At 35.1% G+C, this 20,869-nt stretch overlaps 1 protein-coding gene across 1 annotated transcript in view; it reads right to left on the bottom strand.

Annotated features, from left to right (window-relative positions):
- Nucleotides 1-20,869, bottom strand: part of LOC150092457 (uncharacterized) — a 149,215-nt gene that overhangs the window by 73,346 nt on the left and 55,000 nt on the right. The window contains exon 5 of the mRNA XM_090414867.1: nt 11,020-13,844. Coding sequence (XP_090270993.1) covers nt 11,020-13,844 — 2,825 coding nt within the window. The remainder of the gene's footprint in view (nt 1-11,019; nt 13,845-20,869) is intronic.

Genomic DNA, 20,869 nt, shown 5'->3' with positions numbered 1-20,869 from the left:
AAACCATTCTACTAAATTGGTTTGAATAACAAATATCTCTTCTTAATAACACAGAACCAGCCTAAACACTGAACTTTGTATCCTCAACCCCATGAAGGTATTTACGGTGCCACTCCAATCCATTAAAGATATCTATCTAACAGCATGCTGAACCACTGCGAGTCCTTCATTTCACCTATGATATACTAGATGTCAACAGCATGAGATTCCAGAAACACTCAATACTAGATGGATACAATGAATTCCTGCAATCATCACATCACAAAGGTGCTCAATGATAGTGACATTCCTTAACTGAAGAGCTGTCATTAAAGTAAAGTCACTATCACATTCGTGCATATTAATCCATACCTATAGAACATCAGTGCTCATGTGTAGGCAAGTGGTCAAGAAGAAAGAACTTTTATGTTTTTCAAACAAATGGAGGTGTAGTCCTTGATAACTTCATTGTCATCAAGACTATTCCAAAGCACAAAAGCAGAATGACAGAAAGAGGATGATGAGACATAACTTTGGTATATTTGGAGATGGACAGTGAATGGGGGTTGATAAGCAGCTGCTCGTGTTTATTGGCTTGAGGGAAAGTGGAGGAATAGAGCAAGAGAGTCCAATGCAACAGCATCCATGAACATATCTGTACATAAGGCTGGAACAGGTTGTTGTGGGTTTGAATCCCATCTGTGTCATGGATGTTTGTGAATGTTTTAGATGAGAGAGAACTGCCCAGTTTACTGAATGCCTGAAAAACTTTGTTGTTTAGTCTCTTCAGCTGGATTTCTAGATTATGTAAAAGAAATAAACTTAGTCCACCCAAGTACTAATGTACTGTAGATTTACAATAGGCAGGAGTAACAAAGAAAAATATGTAGTACATAAAATAGGCACTGCTAAAGCCACATCATCATAGTATGGAGATTTGATTCTCTCTGTATGGATGTCATGTCCATACAGAGAGAATCTTCTCTCACTGCACATCCCCACTACTCCATCCAATCATGATTATGAAGACTTAAAATGACAGTGACACTGACATAAGTGAATCTCTCTCTCGTAAACCAATCACAAGAAATATCACATCACAACCAGTTGTCATAACATACAAACCAAGTCAGAATCTCTTCATTAAAAATTCACTTTCACATCGACTTTACTAACATCTGTGGCATTAACAAACATGAATGACAGTCATTATCAGCTGCAGTCTTCCAGGTCAGACATCTCACTCCTGACAGAAACTGCACACTTCTGATTCTTTTTGCCACAAGGGTGGCTGGCATCTGTGCCTTTGCTGGATCCATAGCCTGCCAGAAAATGGCTAATTTAGAATCCCCTGCTTTTGACCTTCTCTGGCTCAAGGTTTCCTTGTTCCATTTACCAGTCTCCAAACATGGATAACCACTCAGAATTCATATCCTTATCCATGAACTCGACCATGTGAAATTCAGCTACCCAAATAGTGAGATCATCTTTCTAGGCAAACTCAGTATCCACAAACCCAACTGATACCCCTTTTTCAACACCACTGACCAAGCTAGACAAAAAGCAGAAGTCCATCTTCCCTTGTTTTATATATGAGGGATGTCCACCCTCGTATATAAAAAAAAAGAGGAAATATCAAAAATGAAAGAATTAATAGAATCAGATCACCATTTTAGCCTTACTTTGGATGGGTGAACCAGTATTAGAAGTATTGTTTTTTTCATTCAGATGACAAAAAATTTTAACTCAGCATTAGTTCATATACTGGGAAAAATATTTGTTAAATGATGTTCAAAATACTGTGGACTCATGAATGCAAGCATTTGTAATAATTTTGATAATACATATTATGGCTATTATGACAGATGCAGCAAAAATGACACCCTAAATTTGGATAATTTGTTATCCAAATTTAGGGTGTGAAAGCTCAGTTGAAAATCTGCCTTAATCATGCCATTTATTTAGCAATTATTGATATATTTTATAAACATATAATAAATAGCAAATATCCTTAAGAAATAATTTTCATGAGCAAAATTGTATAGTCCCTGGACCCGAAAAAAAAAAAAAAAGCCTCGAATCCCATGAACAGAAAAATAGCTGAGACTCAGTAACTCTAGTGACCAACCAACATGGATTCCAATACTCTCAATCTCCTTGTTAGACAATGGGCACAAGCTATCAAGAAGTTTGATGAAATTCATGTTTAACTCTAAAAATTTCCAAGGCAAATTATCATTTATGGCATGCAGTCTACACTTTTCAATTCAATTGCCAGTTTTTTTTTGTTTAGTTTTTCACTGTCATGGTGAGTGCTTCCTTTCTTGAGATTTCCCCACCAAAACTCAAATCGTATCAATTCCTCTTTTCATTTTACAAACCCTGCAGTGTTCATATATCCCAAGCTACAAGATTTTTTAATTTGTGCCTTAAATTCATCTCCTTGTCATATATATACAGGTAACCTTCGTATAACGTGGATGTTAGGTTTCACAGAAATGCCCCGTTATATAAATTGTGTTATGCGAAGCTCAGATCACACAGAAAAAGTAGGGCTATGTTCCGAAATTGTTCTTTTTTTTAAAATTATATAAACAATGACATATCCAACAAAAATATTCTTATTTAATTCAGGTAAGTTAAGAAAACATATAAATAAACTATGAAACAAAATACATAGTACAAATTATACATAAACTTCATTGCACATAATGCATAAATGTTTTAGGCAAAATAAAATAAAGTGCATATTTTAATTGCCATCAGTCTTCAAAACAAATATTTCATAGAAGTTCTTTATTTACAAGTGGCTGGATGTTGTCATCACTTGAACGTCATTTGTATAATTCTCATTGCATACTTCGGCTGGTTTATTATCAAGAAGTCAGTAATAAGACCTTCCTTACCACTATGCTGCAATTTTTTGTTAAGTTCATAATATGGAGCTAAACAAATATCCAGTTGTCTCTTGAATTTTTCGGAGGGCTCCATTGAGGGATCATTATCCGTAAAATAACGTCCTAACTTTCTAGCCAAGTCTAATCTGTCTGCTAACTTCTTTAACGGATTCATCACAATCAGAATCTTTGGCAGAACTTTCCCTGCCATTTGGTTCGACATCGACGTTCAACGAATTGTACTAGTTCCTCTTCATTTAAATCTGTTCCCTATCAATTAATTCACTAATTTCGTTTTCAACCATATCGCAAAAGCCCTCTAATGGCCATTACTACAAAAATAAATTTTTTACATAAAAAAAGCATTACATATCGTATGTAACTCACCAGAAAATAAAGCGTTCAGCTTGAGATTAACACTCTTATGATTTTTAATGCGCTTTCCTGGCAGAAAACGAAGACAACTTTCAACACTAAACACTTTATACGGTAAACAATTGACGTACATGCGTGCTAAAGGGTATTTCCCCTAATCGCTACTTACAACTACATGCGCGATATGGGCAGATGCAAATTTAACAAATATAAAATTTGATTTTTAATTCGTGCTGTGAAAAATATATGAAAAGATAAAGGGTTTCTACAATTTATAGACTGTGTTTTTATCGAAATCGTGTTGTATAAGTACTGCGTTATACACGGATTACCTGTATATATATATATATATAAGGGGTGACCTTGTTGAATTAAATGCTGTCAAAATCTTGTCATTTCACCTGTTAGAATTCAGTCCTATGGCTGAAACTTTTCAAGAGAGATGAATTCGTTGAAGACATTTAATTTACATATCACATAATATAGAACCAATTACATCATGTTATGTGATTAAATTAAAATAAAATTTTAATTTATCACATGATACAAGGAGTTTTGAGGATATAAAGAAGCAGGAAGCCTTCAAATAAAAGAGTAGAGCAGCAAACAGAAGAAGTGGCAGGGGAGATACGAGAATGAAAAGAGGATAGGGAGGCAATTTACTGTACCTACATATAACTGGTTGGGAAAAGTTCAGAGAACATGTCTAGAGGAGAGCAGTACCTGGAAACAAATGCCACATCCCCCAAATACTTCGCTCCAATATCTACCTCAACAGAGAGAGGGGGAAGTAAGTGGTTATACAAGGCTCAAACAAGTAATAAACAGAAGGGAATAGTCTAAACCAGAGATCGGCAACGCAGTGCCTGGGAGCACCATGGCGCCCACAGTGAATTTTTAGTGCACCCTCAGAGAAATTATTGTAAACTGCTTTGGAGCTTGCAGCGTAGATTGCAGTATATCTGAGAGATACATTAATTACTAGTATGTGCTAAAATGCAAGAAAACAAAGAAAAAACACTGCAAATATAATACATGATGGTAAAAATTAAGTGAATATTGAATCCAACATTATTTCATAGTCGAATATAGAAACTACAAGTTTCGTGCCGAATATATAGAAACTAAACGTTTTGGCGGATGCGAGCATAAGTAGTGCCTTATGGGCAACTCGTAGTAAAGGTGGAGCAAGCTCCAGACCTCCCTCCTTGGTATTTTCCATAAATGTAAAGCACATCTAACAGAGGGACATGTATGATAAATATTGAATCCAACATTATTTCATAGCCGAATATAGAAACTACAAGTTTCGTGTCGAATATATAGAAACTAAAAGTTTCGGCGGATGCAAGCACAAGTAGTGCCTTATGGGCAACTCGTAGTAAAGGTGGAGCAGGTTCCAGACCCCTTTCCTTAGTATTTTCCATAAATGTAAAGAACATCTTGCAGAGGTCAGCAACCTTTTTAATATGAAGAGCGCAATATAAAAGTTGAAAATTATAAAGGGCTCATGACAAAGGCATTTTTTCTCTTATTTCAGGCTTAGAAATTCTATGATTAGTTGTTTTTAAGAAAAATGAGATTTCAAATTTTAACATTATTTTATTTACCTTGCTTTTACAACATATTTTTGTCACATATGAATGAATTTAAAATACCATAAAAAATAAAAATAAAAAATGAATACAAAAAGAATATTCATGTTAACAATTAGCATGTATCTATCAAATCAGATGCGAGTGCCTTGCTTTATTAATCATAATGGCAAATGCATTTGTTATTATGCAATAATAGTGTGGCTATTTCTAAAAAAAAAAAAAAAAGTAATATAGAAAGAAATTTCAAAACCATTCATGCCAATTATAATTTTAAGTTTAATTATTTAAATCAGGAGGAGTCGGCAACACAGCACCTGCGAGCGCTATGGCACCCTTCATATTAAAGAGGTTGCCGACCAATGGTCTAAACTGTTCAGTCTAAATTTGTTGCTTGAAACATCAGATATCCTGGAATCAGGTAGTGTATGTTGTTCTGAATAATTATTTTACAGAAGGCAAGATGAAGTGCTATCTAGTAAAGAATGCTCCAGAACAAATATGCTACAGTGTGATTAGGATAAGTTTCTCTGCATTAGTAAATCAGTGCTCAAGCATAGGTATTAACTCTGCCATGAACAGCAGTACGATATATGTTGAGAATAATTTAACAGGTCTATGCTAATTTGTTACATAGGAATTTAGGTGGTGCTACAAATTAGTTTAGTGTAAAGTGTTCAGTCGGTGCAGTTATTTGCTTATTAGACTGAAATTCACTTTTATTTATTTATTTATTAAGGATTAATTCAAATCTGGCAGAACACTAACCAATGCAGTATTTATTATGCATAATTATTGATTTTGTTATTAAATAGTTCATGTTTTACACACACACACACACACTGAGTCATTTGTGAATTTTTACAGTCAACTCAATAATTGTTTATAGAAAGAGTAACCCTCTTTCATGATAATCAGGAAAGGAACTGGTTTCCTACCCATTCAACTCACAACTGTGGGGCCCTAAACAAGGGTCACCACACTTTCCCCTCATCCTTTGATAATATCCAGATTTCCAAGCAAGACTAGATATCACTGCTTGGATTGACTTACACATCTAACGTCTTCTAGCATAAAGCACATCACACCCACAGCTTCTTCTGCTGGCAGTTGCTCATGTGTGAAGTGAAGGCTAGCAGAATGAAATATATGGTGGGAAGTTGCTACAGACCTGGCAGTTCATTTGACAGGGATGAAGAAATGCATTGCTATATTACTCCCAAGAGTACTAAATGTGTAATTATTATAGGTGACTTAAATTATCAAATATTGACTGAATAGCAAAGAAAAACTCATGATAAGAATGAACTCAAGGTCAAAGAGTGATAGATTTGATCATAACACCAGAAGGTTTCTCAGTTTACAATGTAACTATTTTGCCACCCATTGGTGAAAGTAATCATGCCATAATGACCCAGGAAGTAGCCAAACTATATAGATGTTCCAATCAGGACAGGTTATATGCCTGAACTACAAATCTGGAAATGATTATGACAAACTCCAGAGAATATCATGTTTGGTTCCATAATATCAATTGCTAAATAGAAAGTGTATTGGAAGTGCATGGGAAACTGAAAAGATGCATAAAATTATGTAATCTGAATGTGTCTCTAGAGTTTGTTTGTAAGAACAAACAGAATGAGAGTGAAATGAATGTACAATCTCATTACACGAGATCCATAAGAAGGAGATGTGGAATTGGAGACTGGGTGGACAGTTCAATTTCCACCAGTAGCCAATCAGAGATAGCTGACCCAAGGCTATCACTAATTATAAGTGGCAACCAATGAAGAGACAGGCAAACAAGTGCTGCCAACTCTTGGTACCTAATCCTAACAAAAGATATTTTTTTGTCTGAAATAACATGGGTTCTACAGTTAATTTTCTTGAGTTTACAGGATGAAAAACCCACATTTCCAGGAGAAAAAAACCTGCTTGTCTGTGCCAGAGATTGACTAACTTGGGAACCGATTGAAGAAAGGCATAGAATAAGTTCCTCTAGTCAGCGACTAGACTTGAACTAAAGTCTATGTTCAGGAAGCCTAGCACAGAGGATTGACGCATCACTTCTATTCAGCTACACGGGCCTACTTAAGAGTGAGGGGATTTATGAAATATATAAACCTTGGGGCAGAAAAGTTAATTGTTAATATTGTTAAAAGTTGATATTGTAGGAAAGCTGAGATGGAGTATAAAAAAGAAACTGACTGAAAAACACTAAAAGCAACCCAAAAGAATTTTATCGTTATGCCACAAGTAAAAAAAAATAATGCCTGCAGAAGAATAACTTTGTTGAATGCAAATGTTATCCTTGTATTAGAAACAAATGCAACAGTTGCAATAATTAGTGCTTGCTTTGGCAATATCTACCAATCTGGCATATGTAACATAGTGCACAGTGGTAGCTATATGGATGAAGAGATAAACGTGTAAGAGAAGGGTGTTCTATAGCTGTTGCATAACCTAGAGAAGAATTTGGTAATAGGGACAGATGGAATATTGGAATGTATGCTAAAGGAATGTTCAGTCAAACTGGCTAGGCCCCTGACATGTTTGTATAATTTGAGTCTTAGCTCAAGAAAGATCCCACAGGAATGGAAAGACTATGATAATCCCACTGCAAAAGGATGGTGCAAACACAGATGTCTAACTATCAACTAACTATTAGTATCTCTGGAGTAATTGGAAGGATTTTAGAGAAGCTGGTAAGAACTTGCATACAGAATGAGGGAACAACAAGATATACTTTGCAAAGAACAGCATGGGTTTACTAAAGGGAGGTTGATAGTGATAAAATATGAGCAATTTGCTCATATTGTATAATAATGTTACAGCTGAGCTGGATGAAGGGAATGGATACACTATGATACTGCTGAATTTTTTTAAGATACCACATGAAAGGCTGTTGCATGAACTAGAGAATGTGGGATTGGAATATAAACTATTAGTTTAGACAAGTGTGGGATGATGGACAGGCATCAGAAAGTGATATATGGGTGTTGTGAATCTGCAGGATTTAAGGTGACCTGTGGCGTTCTCCAGGGATCGGTTCCCGGCCCATCGTTGTTTAATTTATATATGAATGACACTGAAAAGGGGTTGACAGTAGATCATCAATTGTTTGTTGATGATGCAAAGATAGCCAGGGCAATCAGATACCACTGATATACAGAATTTATAGGGTCATGTGAATAGGCTGGAAGCATTAGCAAATGATAATGACTATCAGTTCAATGTTAGAAGTGTAAAGTTATGCATTTTGCATGATGCAATATCCAACAACATATTATTGGCGGGATTATGCTTGGAGTAACTGACAAGGCTAAAGATCTTCAAGTTATGAAGGATAGAAAGTCAACATTTATATAACAAAAATTGCAAATACAACTCAAAGAATTACTGAAAAAGAGAGCCAAAAGGCTTCACTACGGTGATGCAAAATTATTCAAATTAAGTGGATATTGAATCCACCGAAACTTTTATAGTATCTATATTCGGCGTGAAACTCTTGTAGTTTCCCTGAAACTCCTGTAGTTTCTCTATTCGGCTTTGAAATAATGTTGGATTCAATATCCACTTAATTTGAACAACTCAAAGAATAATTGCAATGTTCAAACATTGAACATTGCAATAGGAAATGGAAGTAATTTTTGCCTTTTTACAAGGGGCCTTGATATGCATCTGGACTACTTTCTACAGACTGAGTCTCCTGGGTTCCAAAGAAATAAAGAAGATTTGGCAAGCCTGCAAAGAAAAAGTAACAAAAATAATATCAGGATTATTGAATGCAGATTATAAGAATAGATCGAGAGTGTGTGAACTGCAGACACTGGTAGACAGAAGAAAGAGGATTATAGAGATCTATAAACTTTTAAGTGCAAGACGTTATAGGATATCAGTTGATAAAATTTTTCATTATATGGAAGATGGGATGAGGACAAGGGGACACCATGGAAGTTAGGTTTGTGTGCAGTTAAGAAAGGGGTAAGAGCTGGATTTTTCTCTCATACAACTGTGAGTGAGTGGAAGTTTATTAGTTGAAGTAGTGAGTGCATCTGGAGAAAGAATGACATGGTTTGGGTGATGTATAGCCTCTCTTGATGACTTCCTGGAGATCTAATAATAATAATAATGTTATTTAAGTTTAATTAGTGAAATATCAAGAATCATCCTTTAGCATGTGGCACTTGGAAGGCTATCGTTTAGCATCTTATTAGTTGCATACCAAAGCATGGCTTGTATGGGCATAGATATGAGCTCCAGGAGATTTGATAGCCTCTTTAATTCAAGCAAATGTAGGAATAAAAATCAGACCTTTTTAAGAAGCATAATTGGAGAACAAAACTCACTTTTATTTCTTTATTGTGCTTTTAGCTTCATAAAAAAAATTTGGTCCAATTACCAGAATATGCCTTTAAAACTCACTTTTTTGAATTAATAGTTTGTCTGATTTATCAGTCTGTTTCACAATTTCTTCCCTGTGTAAGATGAGAAGACATAATTTCAAAGGCTTTCGACAGTTAATGTTGACATCATCATACAAGCACAAGAGAATTATAAACCACTTTTATTTTTTATAACTCTGCTATTGCTAGTCCAGATGAGAAAAATAGGAGGGTTGTACTTGTGGCTAGCAACCACAATATGGAAAAAGCATATTCCTACAAAAACCTCAACCATTGTTGGAAAACCGACACAAAACCAAGAGGAAGAAGTACTGGGGGAAATGAAGCAAGCCAGTGAAAGCCCCATTGGGGAAGCTGATAGGCAGAAAACTCTTTAGCCCAAAAGTTTTAACCAAAATTGGATGCTGGAGTATTAGGACTTTGTACGAAAGTGGAAAAGCTAACTTACTAACCAGAGAAATGGACAGATACAAAACAGAAATACTGGTTTCTAAAAACTAGAAACTAAATGAGGCAAGATGGAAATAATTCCTGCTGGCATATGAAGATCTCACCTGCTTCTGCTCAAATCCTTGATTCTCCAAATGGTGTGGTAAGGCAGTCTGAGGGAAAAAAAATTGGTATGTTACAAAGGCAACCTGAGACAAAACTTGCAATTTTGTACTCAGCATATGCTACAGCATGAATTGGCAGCAAAAATATCACCAACAGGTCCAAATATTTATCTCCTGCTCAAACTGCAGATAAGCTTTGTAATCCCATTGCTAAAGCTGTTTGGTACAACTTCCCTTTCAATACTTCAGCCTCTCAAATTAAAATTGTACTACATAACATACCCAATGATAAGACTGTCTTCTCGGTGTCATTCTTCTCCTCCAACTCCTGTTGAGATGACTACACATCATCTCCCACCAATACAAGAACAGACATACCTCTCTGAATGTTCACCAGAAAGACATGTAGAATCCATAATAAGCATGATACTAATAGGTCTTGTCCTGATGGTATCATCCCTGACTGTGCTCCAGAATTAATTCATCCTATATCCCCTTTATAATCTTTCATACTAATTAGGCATTATCTACAGCATGAAGGAAGCTTACATTTTGGCTCAGTGCCTTTCACAAATATTTACAGTTGTGAGTCAGTATCAAACATGCTGAAACCAACTTCTCCTTTTCTTTTTTTTTTTTTAAATTCCATCTACTCCTGTTCTTCAGCGTATGACTCTGAAGAACAGGAAAGCAACTGATTTCGCTAATAATAATATACATGTGTGTGTGTGTGTGTGTGTGTGTGTGCGCGCGCATGCATTCACCAATAACATGGTTTTGAAGAAATTTTTGGCTATAAATTTGAACTGGAAAATAAAATGACTCAAGAATATGCTTTACAAGTTTGTGAAGTCCATAATTGTGACATTCTTCCACTATGTATTCCTCACAAATGCAAAGCATTTGCAACAGACCAGCTAACTCAACCTTCAGTTGTAAAGCTCTTAAAAATGTTATAATTGAATTCTGTCTATAACTCACATTATAGACAGAATTCAAGTCTAAGTCTTTACAACTTAAAAGCATAGCATATACTATAAATGCCCTGAGTATAAGTTTTACAATGCAGAGTTAATTCAGTTAACAAAACATGTTGATGACATACCTTTCATGACTCTTTCTATCAAAGCTAATAAAAGTAAGCATTAAAAAATCGCATATATTAAATAATCACTAAAAGCACTAAACTGCAATAAAATAAATATTTCATTACCTTTTTTTTTTCTTTTATCAGAGAAGGTCTAAGCTTTCCTGCTTGAATTCTTGGTTTGATTTTTCCTTTTGAGAATTTTTTCAATTTTGTAGAAACCAATGGTTTCTTTTTCATCATCATCAAGCCTTTCTTTAAAACATCAGACCATAGTGGTTTCTTTGTACTTCGTGGGGTTTTTGGAACCGATTTTCTTACTATTTTTGGAACAGAATGCTTTCCTAAAGAGATTTGTGATCTTAATTGTGAAGCATGAATTGTATAAAGTGCTGCAGATTTTTTACTGTCTGGTGAATCCGGTGCTTTTATCTTTGGAATTGGTGTAGAATATCCCACATTATTAACGAGTCTTCTCTTGGTCCTTGGTAACTTCACTGTGCTGGCACATTTTCTTTTATTTGTCTGTGTACTGGTTTTAGGTGTGGAAGGCTGAGAGGTTCTTAACTTTACTGGAGAAAGCAAAGGTGACTTTTGAGGTGATACTAAACTACTCTTTCTTGTTTTACCTCTAGTACAAATTCCAGATGTATTTTCAGGACTAACCGATTCCAAAGGAAATCCAGAAATTACTTTACTCATATTCTGTAGAGGAGATCTGGCATTCAAAGTAGTTGATTTCATTATCTGGACAGGAGTTTTGGCGTTCTCTCCACTGCTATCTTTACTATTTCCAGAAATTTCATTAGATGGTTCAGCAGAAGTACTATCTTGAACAAATTTATTTACTGGCAAAGGGATATCTGTTGAAAATTCAAAATCGTGAGATATGTTCCCATTCTTTTGTGAACTCTGTGATCTTGGTGATGCAGACTTTATAATATCAGATTTCTGTTTTGGTAACTGTTGAGATTTCACGCCTGCATTCTGTAGCTTTCTTCTAAGTGAACTTGGGAGAGTACTAGGGATGGAAGCTCTTCTTCTTAGAGATTTTCCCACAGATTTTTGCTTGACATTATCATTGAAAACAGGCGATAAACTAAATTTCTTATATTCTTTTGGGTTCAATTTTTTTCTCTCTAGTGAGACCGTATGTTCTAAAGGTGCTGGAAAAGTAGCATGCCTCGTATTTACATGGAAGCCAGTTACTAAGAGGGTGTTACTAGAGTCACTTTTGGGGGGAGATAAAGCAGAAGTTTTTGCTAAGTCAGGGGTCAATGCTGTAGACATTTCTACAGACTTCTTAATCACTGAGACTGATTCAGGTAAAGAAATATTCTGGTCTGGTGTCTCTTCTATTGATAAATTCTGAGCTATTTCTGATTTCACAGTTCTACTTTGGGAACCTGTCACAAAAGTTGGACTTATTTTAACATGTGGACCAGAATGGGAAGTTTTAGGACTAATTTTTGACTCAGACATGGTAGTTTTATGAATGATTTCAGCTTTTGGACCAGTTGCAGTTTTAGGACTCATTTTAGCTTGTGAACCAGATGCAAGATTCATGTTACCTTCTGAATTTCTCACAAGAGTTTTAGTACTCATTCTAACTCTCAGACTTGACAAAGGAGTTTTAGGAGGCGTTCTCACTCTAAGACCTGATATGGGAGTTTTTGGACTTGTTCTGATTCTAGGATTTGACGTGGGAGTATTTGGACTCGTTCTAACTCTAGGATTTGACGTGGGAGTATTTGGACTCGTTCTAACTCTAGGATTTGACGTGGGAGTATTTGGACTCGTTCTAACTCTAGGATTTGACGTGGGAGTTTTTGGACTCGTTCTAACTCTAGGATTTGACGTGGGAGTTTTTGGACTCGTTCTAACTCTAGGATTTGAAGTGGGAGTTTTTGGACTCGTTCTAACTCTAGGATTTGACGTGGGAGTTTTTGGACTCGTTCTAACTCTAGGATTTGACGTGGGAGTTTTTGGACTCGTTCTAACTCTAGGATTTGACGTGGGAGTTTTTGGACTTGTTCTAACTCTAGGATTTGACGTGGGAGTTTTTGGACTCATTCTAACTCGAGGATTTGACGTGGAAGTTTTTGGACTCATTCTAACTCGAGGATTTGACGTGGGAGTTTTTGGACTTGTTCTAACTCGAGGATTTAACGTTGGGGTTTTTGAATTCATCCTAACTCGAGAATTTGACATGGGAGTCTCTGGACTTGTTCTAATCCTTGGAACTGACAATGGAGTTTTAGGACTAATTTTTTGACCTAATGGGAGAGTTTCTGGACTTAGTCTAACTTCAGATTCTGATACAGGAGTTCTGGGATTAATTTTAAATTTTGTACCTGAAATAGGTATCTTAGGACTACTTTTAACTTTTGTAGGAGACAATGATGCTTTAGATTTTCTTATTGAAGTTATCTTAACTTTTGAAGCAGATATGGATGACTTTGGACTTCCCTTCAATTCTACTTCTAATACAGGCATTTCAATTTTACAGCTTTCTTCAGTTTTTGAACCATCACTAACTTCTGGCAGTTCATGTGCAGAGTTATCTACAAGAGATTCATCTGCTGCACTTTTCATAGAAGGAGGGGGTGTACTGCTGCTATATCTTTTTCTTGCACGTGGACTCACAGATATCAAACCGATTTCAGAATTCTCTTCAGGAATAGTATCTTCTTTGGGAATCATTGATCTACTCTTTTTAACACTTGTAAACTGAGTCATAATGGGAGAACCAAAATAGTCAGGTGCAGATGTTCGACGTGGTGGTAAACCACCTCTTCTTATAGGTGTTGAAGGAGGCAAATTTTTATCAAACTGTTCTGGACTAAGTGCAGGTCCAAATGAAACTCTTTTCTTCTTTGAATCTGGACTTGCAGTCTCAAAACTTAAAGCTTTACGTTTCTTGGGTGTGCTTCTTGCTGGTGATATGACATCTGAAAAACAAAACTGAATTAGGAATAAAATCAGAACAGCTGAAACTAACAAAACTAAATAGTGGAAATGTACTTCTGTAAATCAATAAACAGATGATACAATAGTATAACATTTTAGATAACTATGATGATAGCACACAGAAATGTATTAGAATTCACCTTCCAAAAGGATGCAATCGTGCAGCTTGAGAAAGGAGATTTCATATGAGCAGTGCTGCTTAACGGCACATTCAATAGAAAGCAATAAGTTCGAATTTGTTTATTTGCTTTTAAATTATTAAGAATGTACACATATATGCAGTCTTTTGATAGTTTATTGCTGAAGACAATTTTACCTTATCATTAGAATAAGGAATTCACTTTATTAAACTCAAAATGCAGAATATCATTATAATAATCACTGTTTCAACATTTGTTTGGCTATGCAAAACAGGTTTCAGACTGCAAAGTGCATTTTGAAAACAATAAGAATTTATTAAACACTAATATGACCCTGAGATACAAAATACTACAGCAGGTTTCCAAATTACAAAGACAATGCATACCTAAAATATCTTTGTAAAACTGTTTGTTCATAATTATTCTAAACTCAATTTCCCAGTGGAACACACATGAACAATTCAAGAGCAATCAATTACTAGGCCTAAAAAATAGAAGACATTCTTCTCAAGATAAAAATAAATAGTAGCAGTGGCTAGGAGTAAGCCTCAGAATTCTAAAATGCCGATGGAATTGATGTTTTGGATATAGTATGTAGAGTAGTGGAACATTGGTAATATTCTTTCATATACATCAAACTTTGGACAAACTTGGAAAGTTGGGAAACCTCAAGATTTTGCTTTTGATATCTGTCAAGTATCTGACTGAGGTTTGCTACAAAAGCTTATTTATATAAACTCATTTTTCTGCTTACTTCCTCATGTTCCACAAGAGCTTTATTATCCACCATTGTTGAAAGCTGTAACCAGCTTTCTGTTTGGATGCACAGAAGAAGTCATATTTCCATATAAGAGTAGCCAAAAGGTGTCACACCTTATTATTAAAATACTCTGGATTAGAATATGGAAATATGACGTGCATTATTTCAACCTTGGTATTGCTTCTGGGTCTGGCTCCCACTGATGAGACCTCAATAAAGGTCAAAACCGGTCTGAGTAGTGACCCTTCCCATAATACATAGCATTATACATGTCCGTAAGGATATGTGCTTTGCATTATGGGATAATAAGGCAAGTGATGGGAACTCATTAGCCTCTATATAAAAGTTTCCCTGTCCTGAAATTACTTCAGGTGAAAACTTTGTTTGCTTACACTTGGATAAAGGATTAAACCAAGAATATAATTTCTTGGCATCTTTAATTTATAGTATAACCAAGTGGAAAAACTATCAACATCAGTCTGTATTTAATTCAGCACTGCAAAGGGTTTATGACATTAAGAAGGGATGATTTGGCAGTTTCGCAAATTAGTTAGTAATCTATGGAGTTTTGATGTCCGAGTCTGGTGAAGTCCAGGTGTATTAGTGGGCAGATTATCAGTAAACCATGGTATTTGCAACTATGAGATCATTTTCCCTACAGAAATCATACACCATGCATTGCTTAATAGAATTGAGCAATTGTCTTATACCTTTTTCAGATCGATAAAACTTCAATACAGATAAATTCCTGCTATATCCCATATCTCATCTGTTTGTTTTAAAGTGAAAATCTGATTCTGACAACTTCTGTTTGTTCACAACCCAGCTTTTCTTTTTCAACTTTTCCTTCTATAATTTTTCTTAGAATTTTCTAAAGTATGCTTACATAATTCTTAGCAGGAACACTCAGTATGAAAATTCCGCTGTAATTCTAAGATTCATTTTTATTTTTTTATAGATAGGTATTATGGGAACTAGCCAATCATCTGGAATTTCACCCCATTACATGCTGTCTGAATTACGCAGTGAAGCCACAGTAAAACTTTTATATTTTATAATTTAGAATTTCTGGTTGATATGTGTGGAGCATTTCCACATTTGTTTTTGACAGTTTTCTACTTGAAGTATTGATATGTGCTCCTAACCACATTCCTCTTGAATTGTGCTGTTGTAGCAATCATTCAAAATAATTACTCCAGACATCTAGAACATCTTTATCTTCAGTTTTTCATGTTACCTTTATCATCTCTGATTCATTTTATCTGACTCTTGTCTCCATTTCTAAGCCTTTACGACTGTTCCTAAAATATTTTGTTGCTTTCTGATATGTATTTCCTATGCTCTTCCTACTAAAGTCTTCCCATGTTCAGCTAGTTTTGTGCACTGCTTGCAACTATATCTGTACACTTGTGTCCTGAACTAGAGAGAGAGAGAGAGAGAGAGAGAGAGAATATATTGCTATTACCAATAACACTTTTTTCTCTTTTGTCCATGTGAATTTTTGTGCATATTTTTGTGTCAGTAATAATGATTGGCCCATGTCCTGAACAGAAATCCAAAATCTACTTAGTACTATTATTATTATTAGCTTTGCTCTTTTCTCCAAATTTCCTAAAACATTTCTGAATGCCTGGTAATCCTTTCCTTCTCAGTTGTTTCGATCTCCAACAAGAACCAACTTTTCCTTTTTTCTTTATATCAGCTATCTTCTCTAATGCCTCAAAATATTCTTCTACCTCTTCCTTAGCAGACCCTTCTGTCCTTTGTGTGTGACCGTAGGCATAAATAAGTCTCACTTCCAATTTCCCATTCTGATGTTTGCTCACATCACTTTACTTGATACTGCTGGCCATTCATCCATGTAGTTTAGGTAGCTAAATTATCACAAGAAGGAAATGAAAACAAAACTAACAGTCACTGTTATTTTTTTTGACAAGCCCAATTTCATCCTCCTCTCATAGCATTTCATCAGGTTCAGAGAGGTCAATATGTTCATTACCACAAGAAAAGAAATGAATTTCAATTACAAGAAATATTCATTTATAATGAACATTTCTAACATGAATGGATTAGTTAATCAGATACAATTTTAGCACACACCCAGTGTTGTACTTGGACCATGCTCTTACTTCATAACAACTACATCATAGCTGATTAGCATCCTGAAGTTTAAAGTCAAATAGTTGGAATTTAGTATGATTTTCATAGAGTCAATGATTTTCATCAATTTTGTTTCAGAGTAATATCAGTCTAGGTGTTCTGAAGAAGTATTCCATAATACAGTAAAACCCCGAAGTTACACGGTAGGTGTGACCAACAAAAAGCGCGTAAGTCGAATTTGTGTAACTCGGGGTATAATTTTGCATGTAATTTATATATACAAACATACAACTGGGACCAAAGGTTTACAAAAACGCCTATATTTTTTAAGAAATATAATCATAATTGTAGTTTTTTGTAATAATAAAAAAAAAAAAAAAGTTATTTCGATGTCGATGGTTTCATAAAAATCTAATAGATTCGTCTGACGGCATAATGTCTTTTTCTTGTCACGCAAAATTTCTTCATAGCAAGCTAATGATTTTTTTATTCCTTGCCTTGTGGCTACAATTCGTTCCTCGTTAGAATCTATGTCCTCCAAAATCTGTAAACCTTTCCTTTATGATTGTTCTTACTGTGGATTCCTGTAGATCGAACTTCTTTGCTAGCTCACAAATTTTCATTCTGCCTTCAAAATCCTTAATAATGTTGGGTTTTGTTTCCAAAGTCAATGTTTTTGTTTTCTTGCTAGTTGTAGAAGAATTGAACTTGCTTCTTTTGGATGACATTATTATTTTTTGTGATAAAATTTTTATCAAGAACATAACATTAAACAATCACAAAGTTTGTAGACTATAAAAATCGTGTATGAATGGAGGCCGCGCGAAACACGTCAATGCTTGTTCACAGCATGTGCGACACTGCCGAATGTGGCCGGTGGAGGTGGAGTGAGGCCGTGCGAAACACATCAGTGCTTGTTCACAGCATGTGTGACACTGCCGAATGTGGCCGGTGGAGGTGGAGTGATTCCATTCACGCACCACCTAGGGTGATGCGTGAATGGAATTAGCAGCATTCATTCTCAGCTTCCAAGGATGTCCTTGTGTCCTTTCCACATCATCTATAAAATGAAAAATTTCATCAACAGAAATCTTGTGACTCTTTCTCCTGTTTGCTAGTGTCTGCAGTATAATAATTCTCAATCTGTTTCATAATCAGTATTCCACGATCCTTATAGCATTTTTAGCACTCTTCTTTTCACTCTCTCCACTGTATCAGAATCACAACAGAAACCAGCAGATCAGATCTGCACATAATAGTCCAAGTGAGGTCTTATCAAGGCCTTGTAAAGAGACAAAATGACATTCTTATCTTTACATGTTAAAGTTTTTTCAATGTAAGCAAACAATATTATGCACAAGTAATTTCATGCCTGGACTACTTGTATATAGAGGGCTAATGACTTCGCATCAATTGCCTTCTTCTTTTCAGCCATTTTCTGTCCACTGCTGGATCTGGATAAAGGCCTCCTCCAGTTCTTTCCACCTTTCTCTGTTCTTGGCAATGGTTGACCAATTTTTCCAACAAAATTTGACAGTTCATCACTCCACCTTCTTTTAGGACGTCCTTGGCTTTGTTTCTCTTCTTTTGGAATCCAATTCGTTAGTATGGTGGTTCATCGCTCATCTTCTCTTCTGGATAGATGTCAAGCCCATTTCCATTTTAGTCGCTTATGGTGAAGAATGATGTCAGTGATGTGAGTCTGGCTTCTTATCTTTTAATGTGATGCCTAGCATCAACCTCTCCATTTATCTTTCAGTTGTTGTTGTTAGTTTATTTGCCAGTGCTTTTGTTAGAGACCAAGTTTCACAACTATATGTGATGACTGGAAGTATACACTGGTTAAATGTCTTCCTTTTTAAACAGAATGGGACATCATTGTTTTGAAAAATGCTTTTCAATTTTCTGAATGCACCCCAGGCAAGTTGAACTATCCTATTTATTTCCTTTTGAAGACCACAGTTTAGATCAATGAGATGACCTAAGTATGTATATGAAGAGACTCTTTCCAAGAAATTGTTTTCTATTATTATGTTTTTTTGGTGTTGCAAAACGATTAAACATGATTTTAGTTTTTTCTCTGTTTATTTTTAGACCCACTTTTCTGCTTTCATGATATAGGTCTTCTATCATTATATTTCAGCATAGAAAATCAAAATGAAGATAATCTAGGACCCCCAATAATGCGAGAAGAATTTGATAAAGCACTGTTCGAAATGAGTAAGGGAAAAAGTTCAGGTGTAGACAATATTCCTATAGAACTGCTACAAAATCTAGGTGATGAGACAAAAACCTTACTCTATCAATTAATAGCCCAAATCTATGATAGAAGAGAAATACCAAAGGAGTTTATGAAATCAACCATAATACCAATACCAAATGACTGTCCTTCCCTAAATCCGTTCTGTATAGTTCTAGAATACAGTTTTCGGATTATATCGTTAGTTTGCTATTTAAAATTCTGCTGTAGACTTTATAACAGGTATGTAGTATTCTTCAAGCGCTATAGTTTTTAGGATCATCTCTGCTACCTTTCGTAAAGAGAGGATTCACAGTTAATAATGCAAACAAATGCAGCCAATTTAGAACAATAGCTTTAATCCCACATGTTAGCAAAATTCTGCTAAAAATTATTCAAAATAGAATTTATTCAAAAATAGATTGTCTATTGGATGAAGACCAATCTGGATTCAGAAAGAATAAAGGAACAAGAGAGGCAATACTCTGTTTGAGAACAATAATAGAGATAAGATTAGACCTTAGTCAAAATACTTACATTTGCTTCCTTGATTTAGAGAACGCGTTTGATAAAGTAAACCAGCAAATACTCCTAAATTGTCTAACTAATATCGGCATAGATTTGAGGGATAGGAAAATAATTTATCAAATTTACAAAAATCAAAATGGACGGATTAAAATCAATGATAAGGAGAAAACAATAAATATCAGGAGTGGAGTAAGACAAGGATGTATACTTTCACCACTTTTATTTAATTTATATATTGAAAAGGCCATTCAGGAAACTAAAGATAAAATAAATAGTGACATAAAGATAAATGGTGAGCAAGTCATGTGTATAAGATTTGCTGATGACATAGCCCTTGTAGCAGAAAACAGAAGAACATTAAAAACAATGCTAGAATTACTAAATAATAACCTTGAAAAATATAAAATGAAAACCAACAGATAAGACTAAAATAATTGTTACAGGCAAAATAGGGATTTTGCCTGTAACAAGACATCAGCGGGGAACAAATAAAACAAGTGAAAAGCTTTAAATATTTAGGTAGCCTAATAACAGAAGATGGCAGAACAAGAGAAGACATAAGATCAAGAATAAACAATGCAAAAGCCCAATTCTCTAAGATGAAAAGCATTTTAACAGGAAACCTCAACCTACAATTGAAAAAAAAATTAGTAAAGACATTGATATGGAGCATTGCACTGTATGGATGTGAAACCTGGATTCTAGGCAGAGAAGATGTAAGAAGATTGGAGGCTTTTGAAATGTGGTGCTGGCGTCGCATGAACAAAATAAAATGGACAGAAAAAAAAAAAATCAAACCAACAAGTCCTGAGAGAGATAAACGAAACAAGAACTCTAATAAAATTGATCAAAATTAGAAGGGATAGGTGGTTTGGACATATACTTCTACATGATGGACTTGTGAAAAGAATAACTGAAGGCAAAATAGAGGGAAAAGAAGAAGCAGACCAAGGAAAAGCTTTCTTGACCAAGTCAAAGACAGCATGGGTTTGAGGAGTTACCAGGAGGTTAAGAAGAAAGCCAATGACAGAGCAGAATGGAGGAAATTGCTGCTGAGCTACCAGTCCCAAGACTGATGCAACTGATGATGATTATATTAAGGTCTTTGGAGTGTTTGCAAAAATTATGATATCATCTGCATATCTTAGGTGTGTTAAGTTTCTGTTATTAATTTTTATACCAAGGTTTGTCCAGTTTATATTATTAAATATTTCTTGAAGGACTGCTGTAAAGATTTTT

The sequence above is a fragment of the Typopeltis vanoorti genome, chromosome 26, assembly GCF_054136105.1.
Source record: "Typopeltis vanoorti isolate ZY-2024b chromosome 26, IOZ_Tvanoo_1.0, whole genome shotgun sequence".
Classification (NCBI taxonomy): domain Eukaryota; kingdom Metazoa; phylum Arthropoda; class Arachnida; order Uropygi; family Thelyphonidae; genus Typopeltis; species Typopeltis vanoorti.
This window is presented reverse-complemented; position numbering and strand designations above follow the sequence as displayed.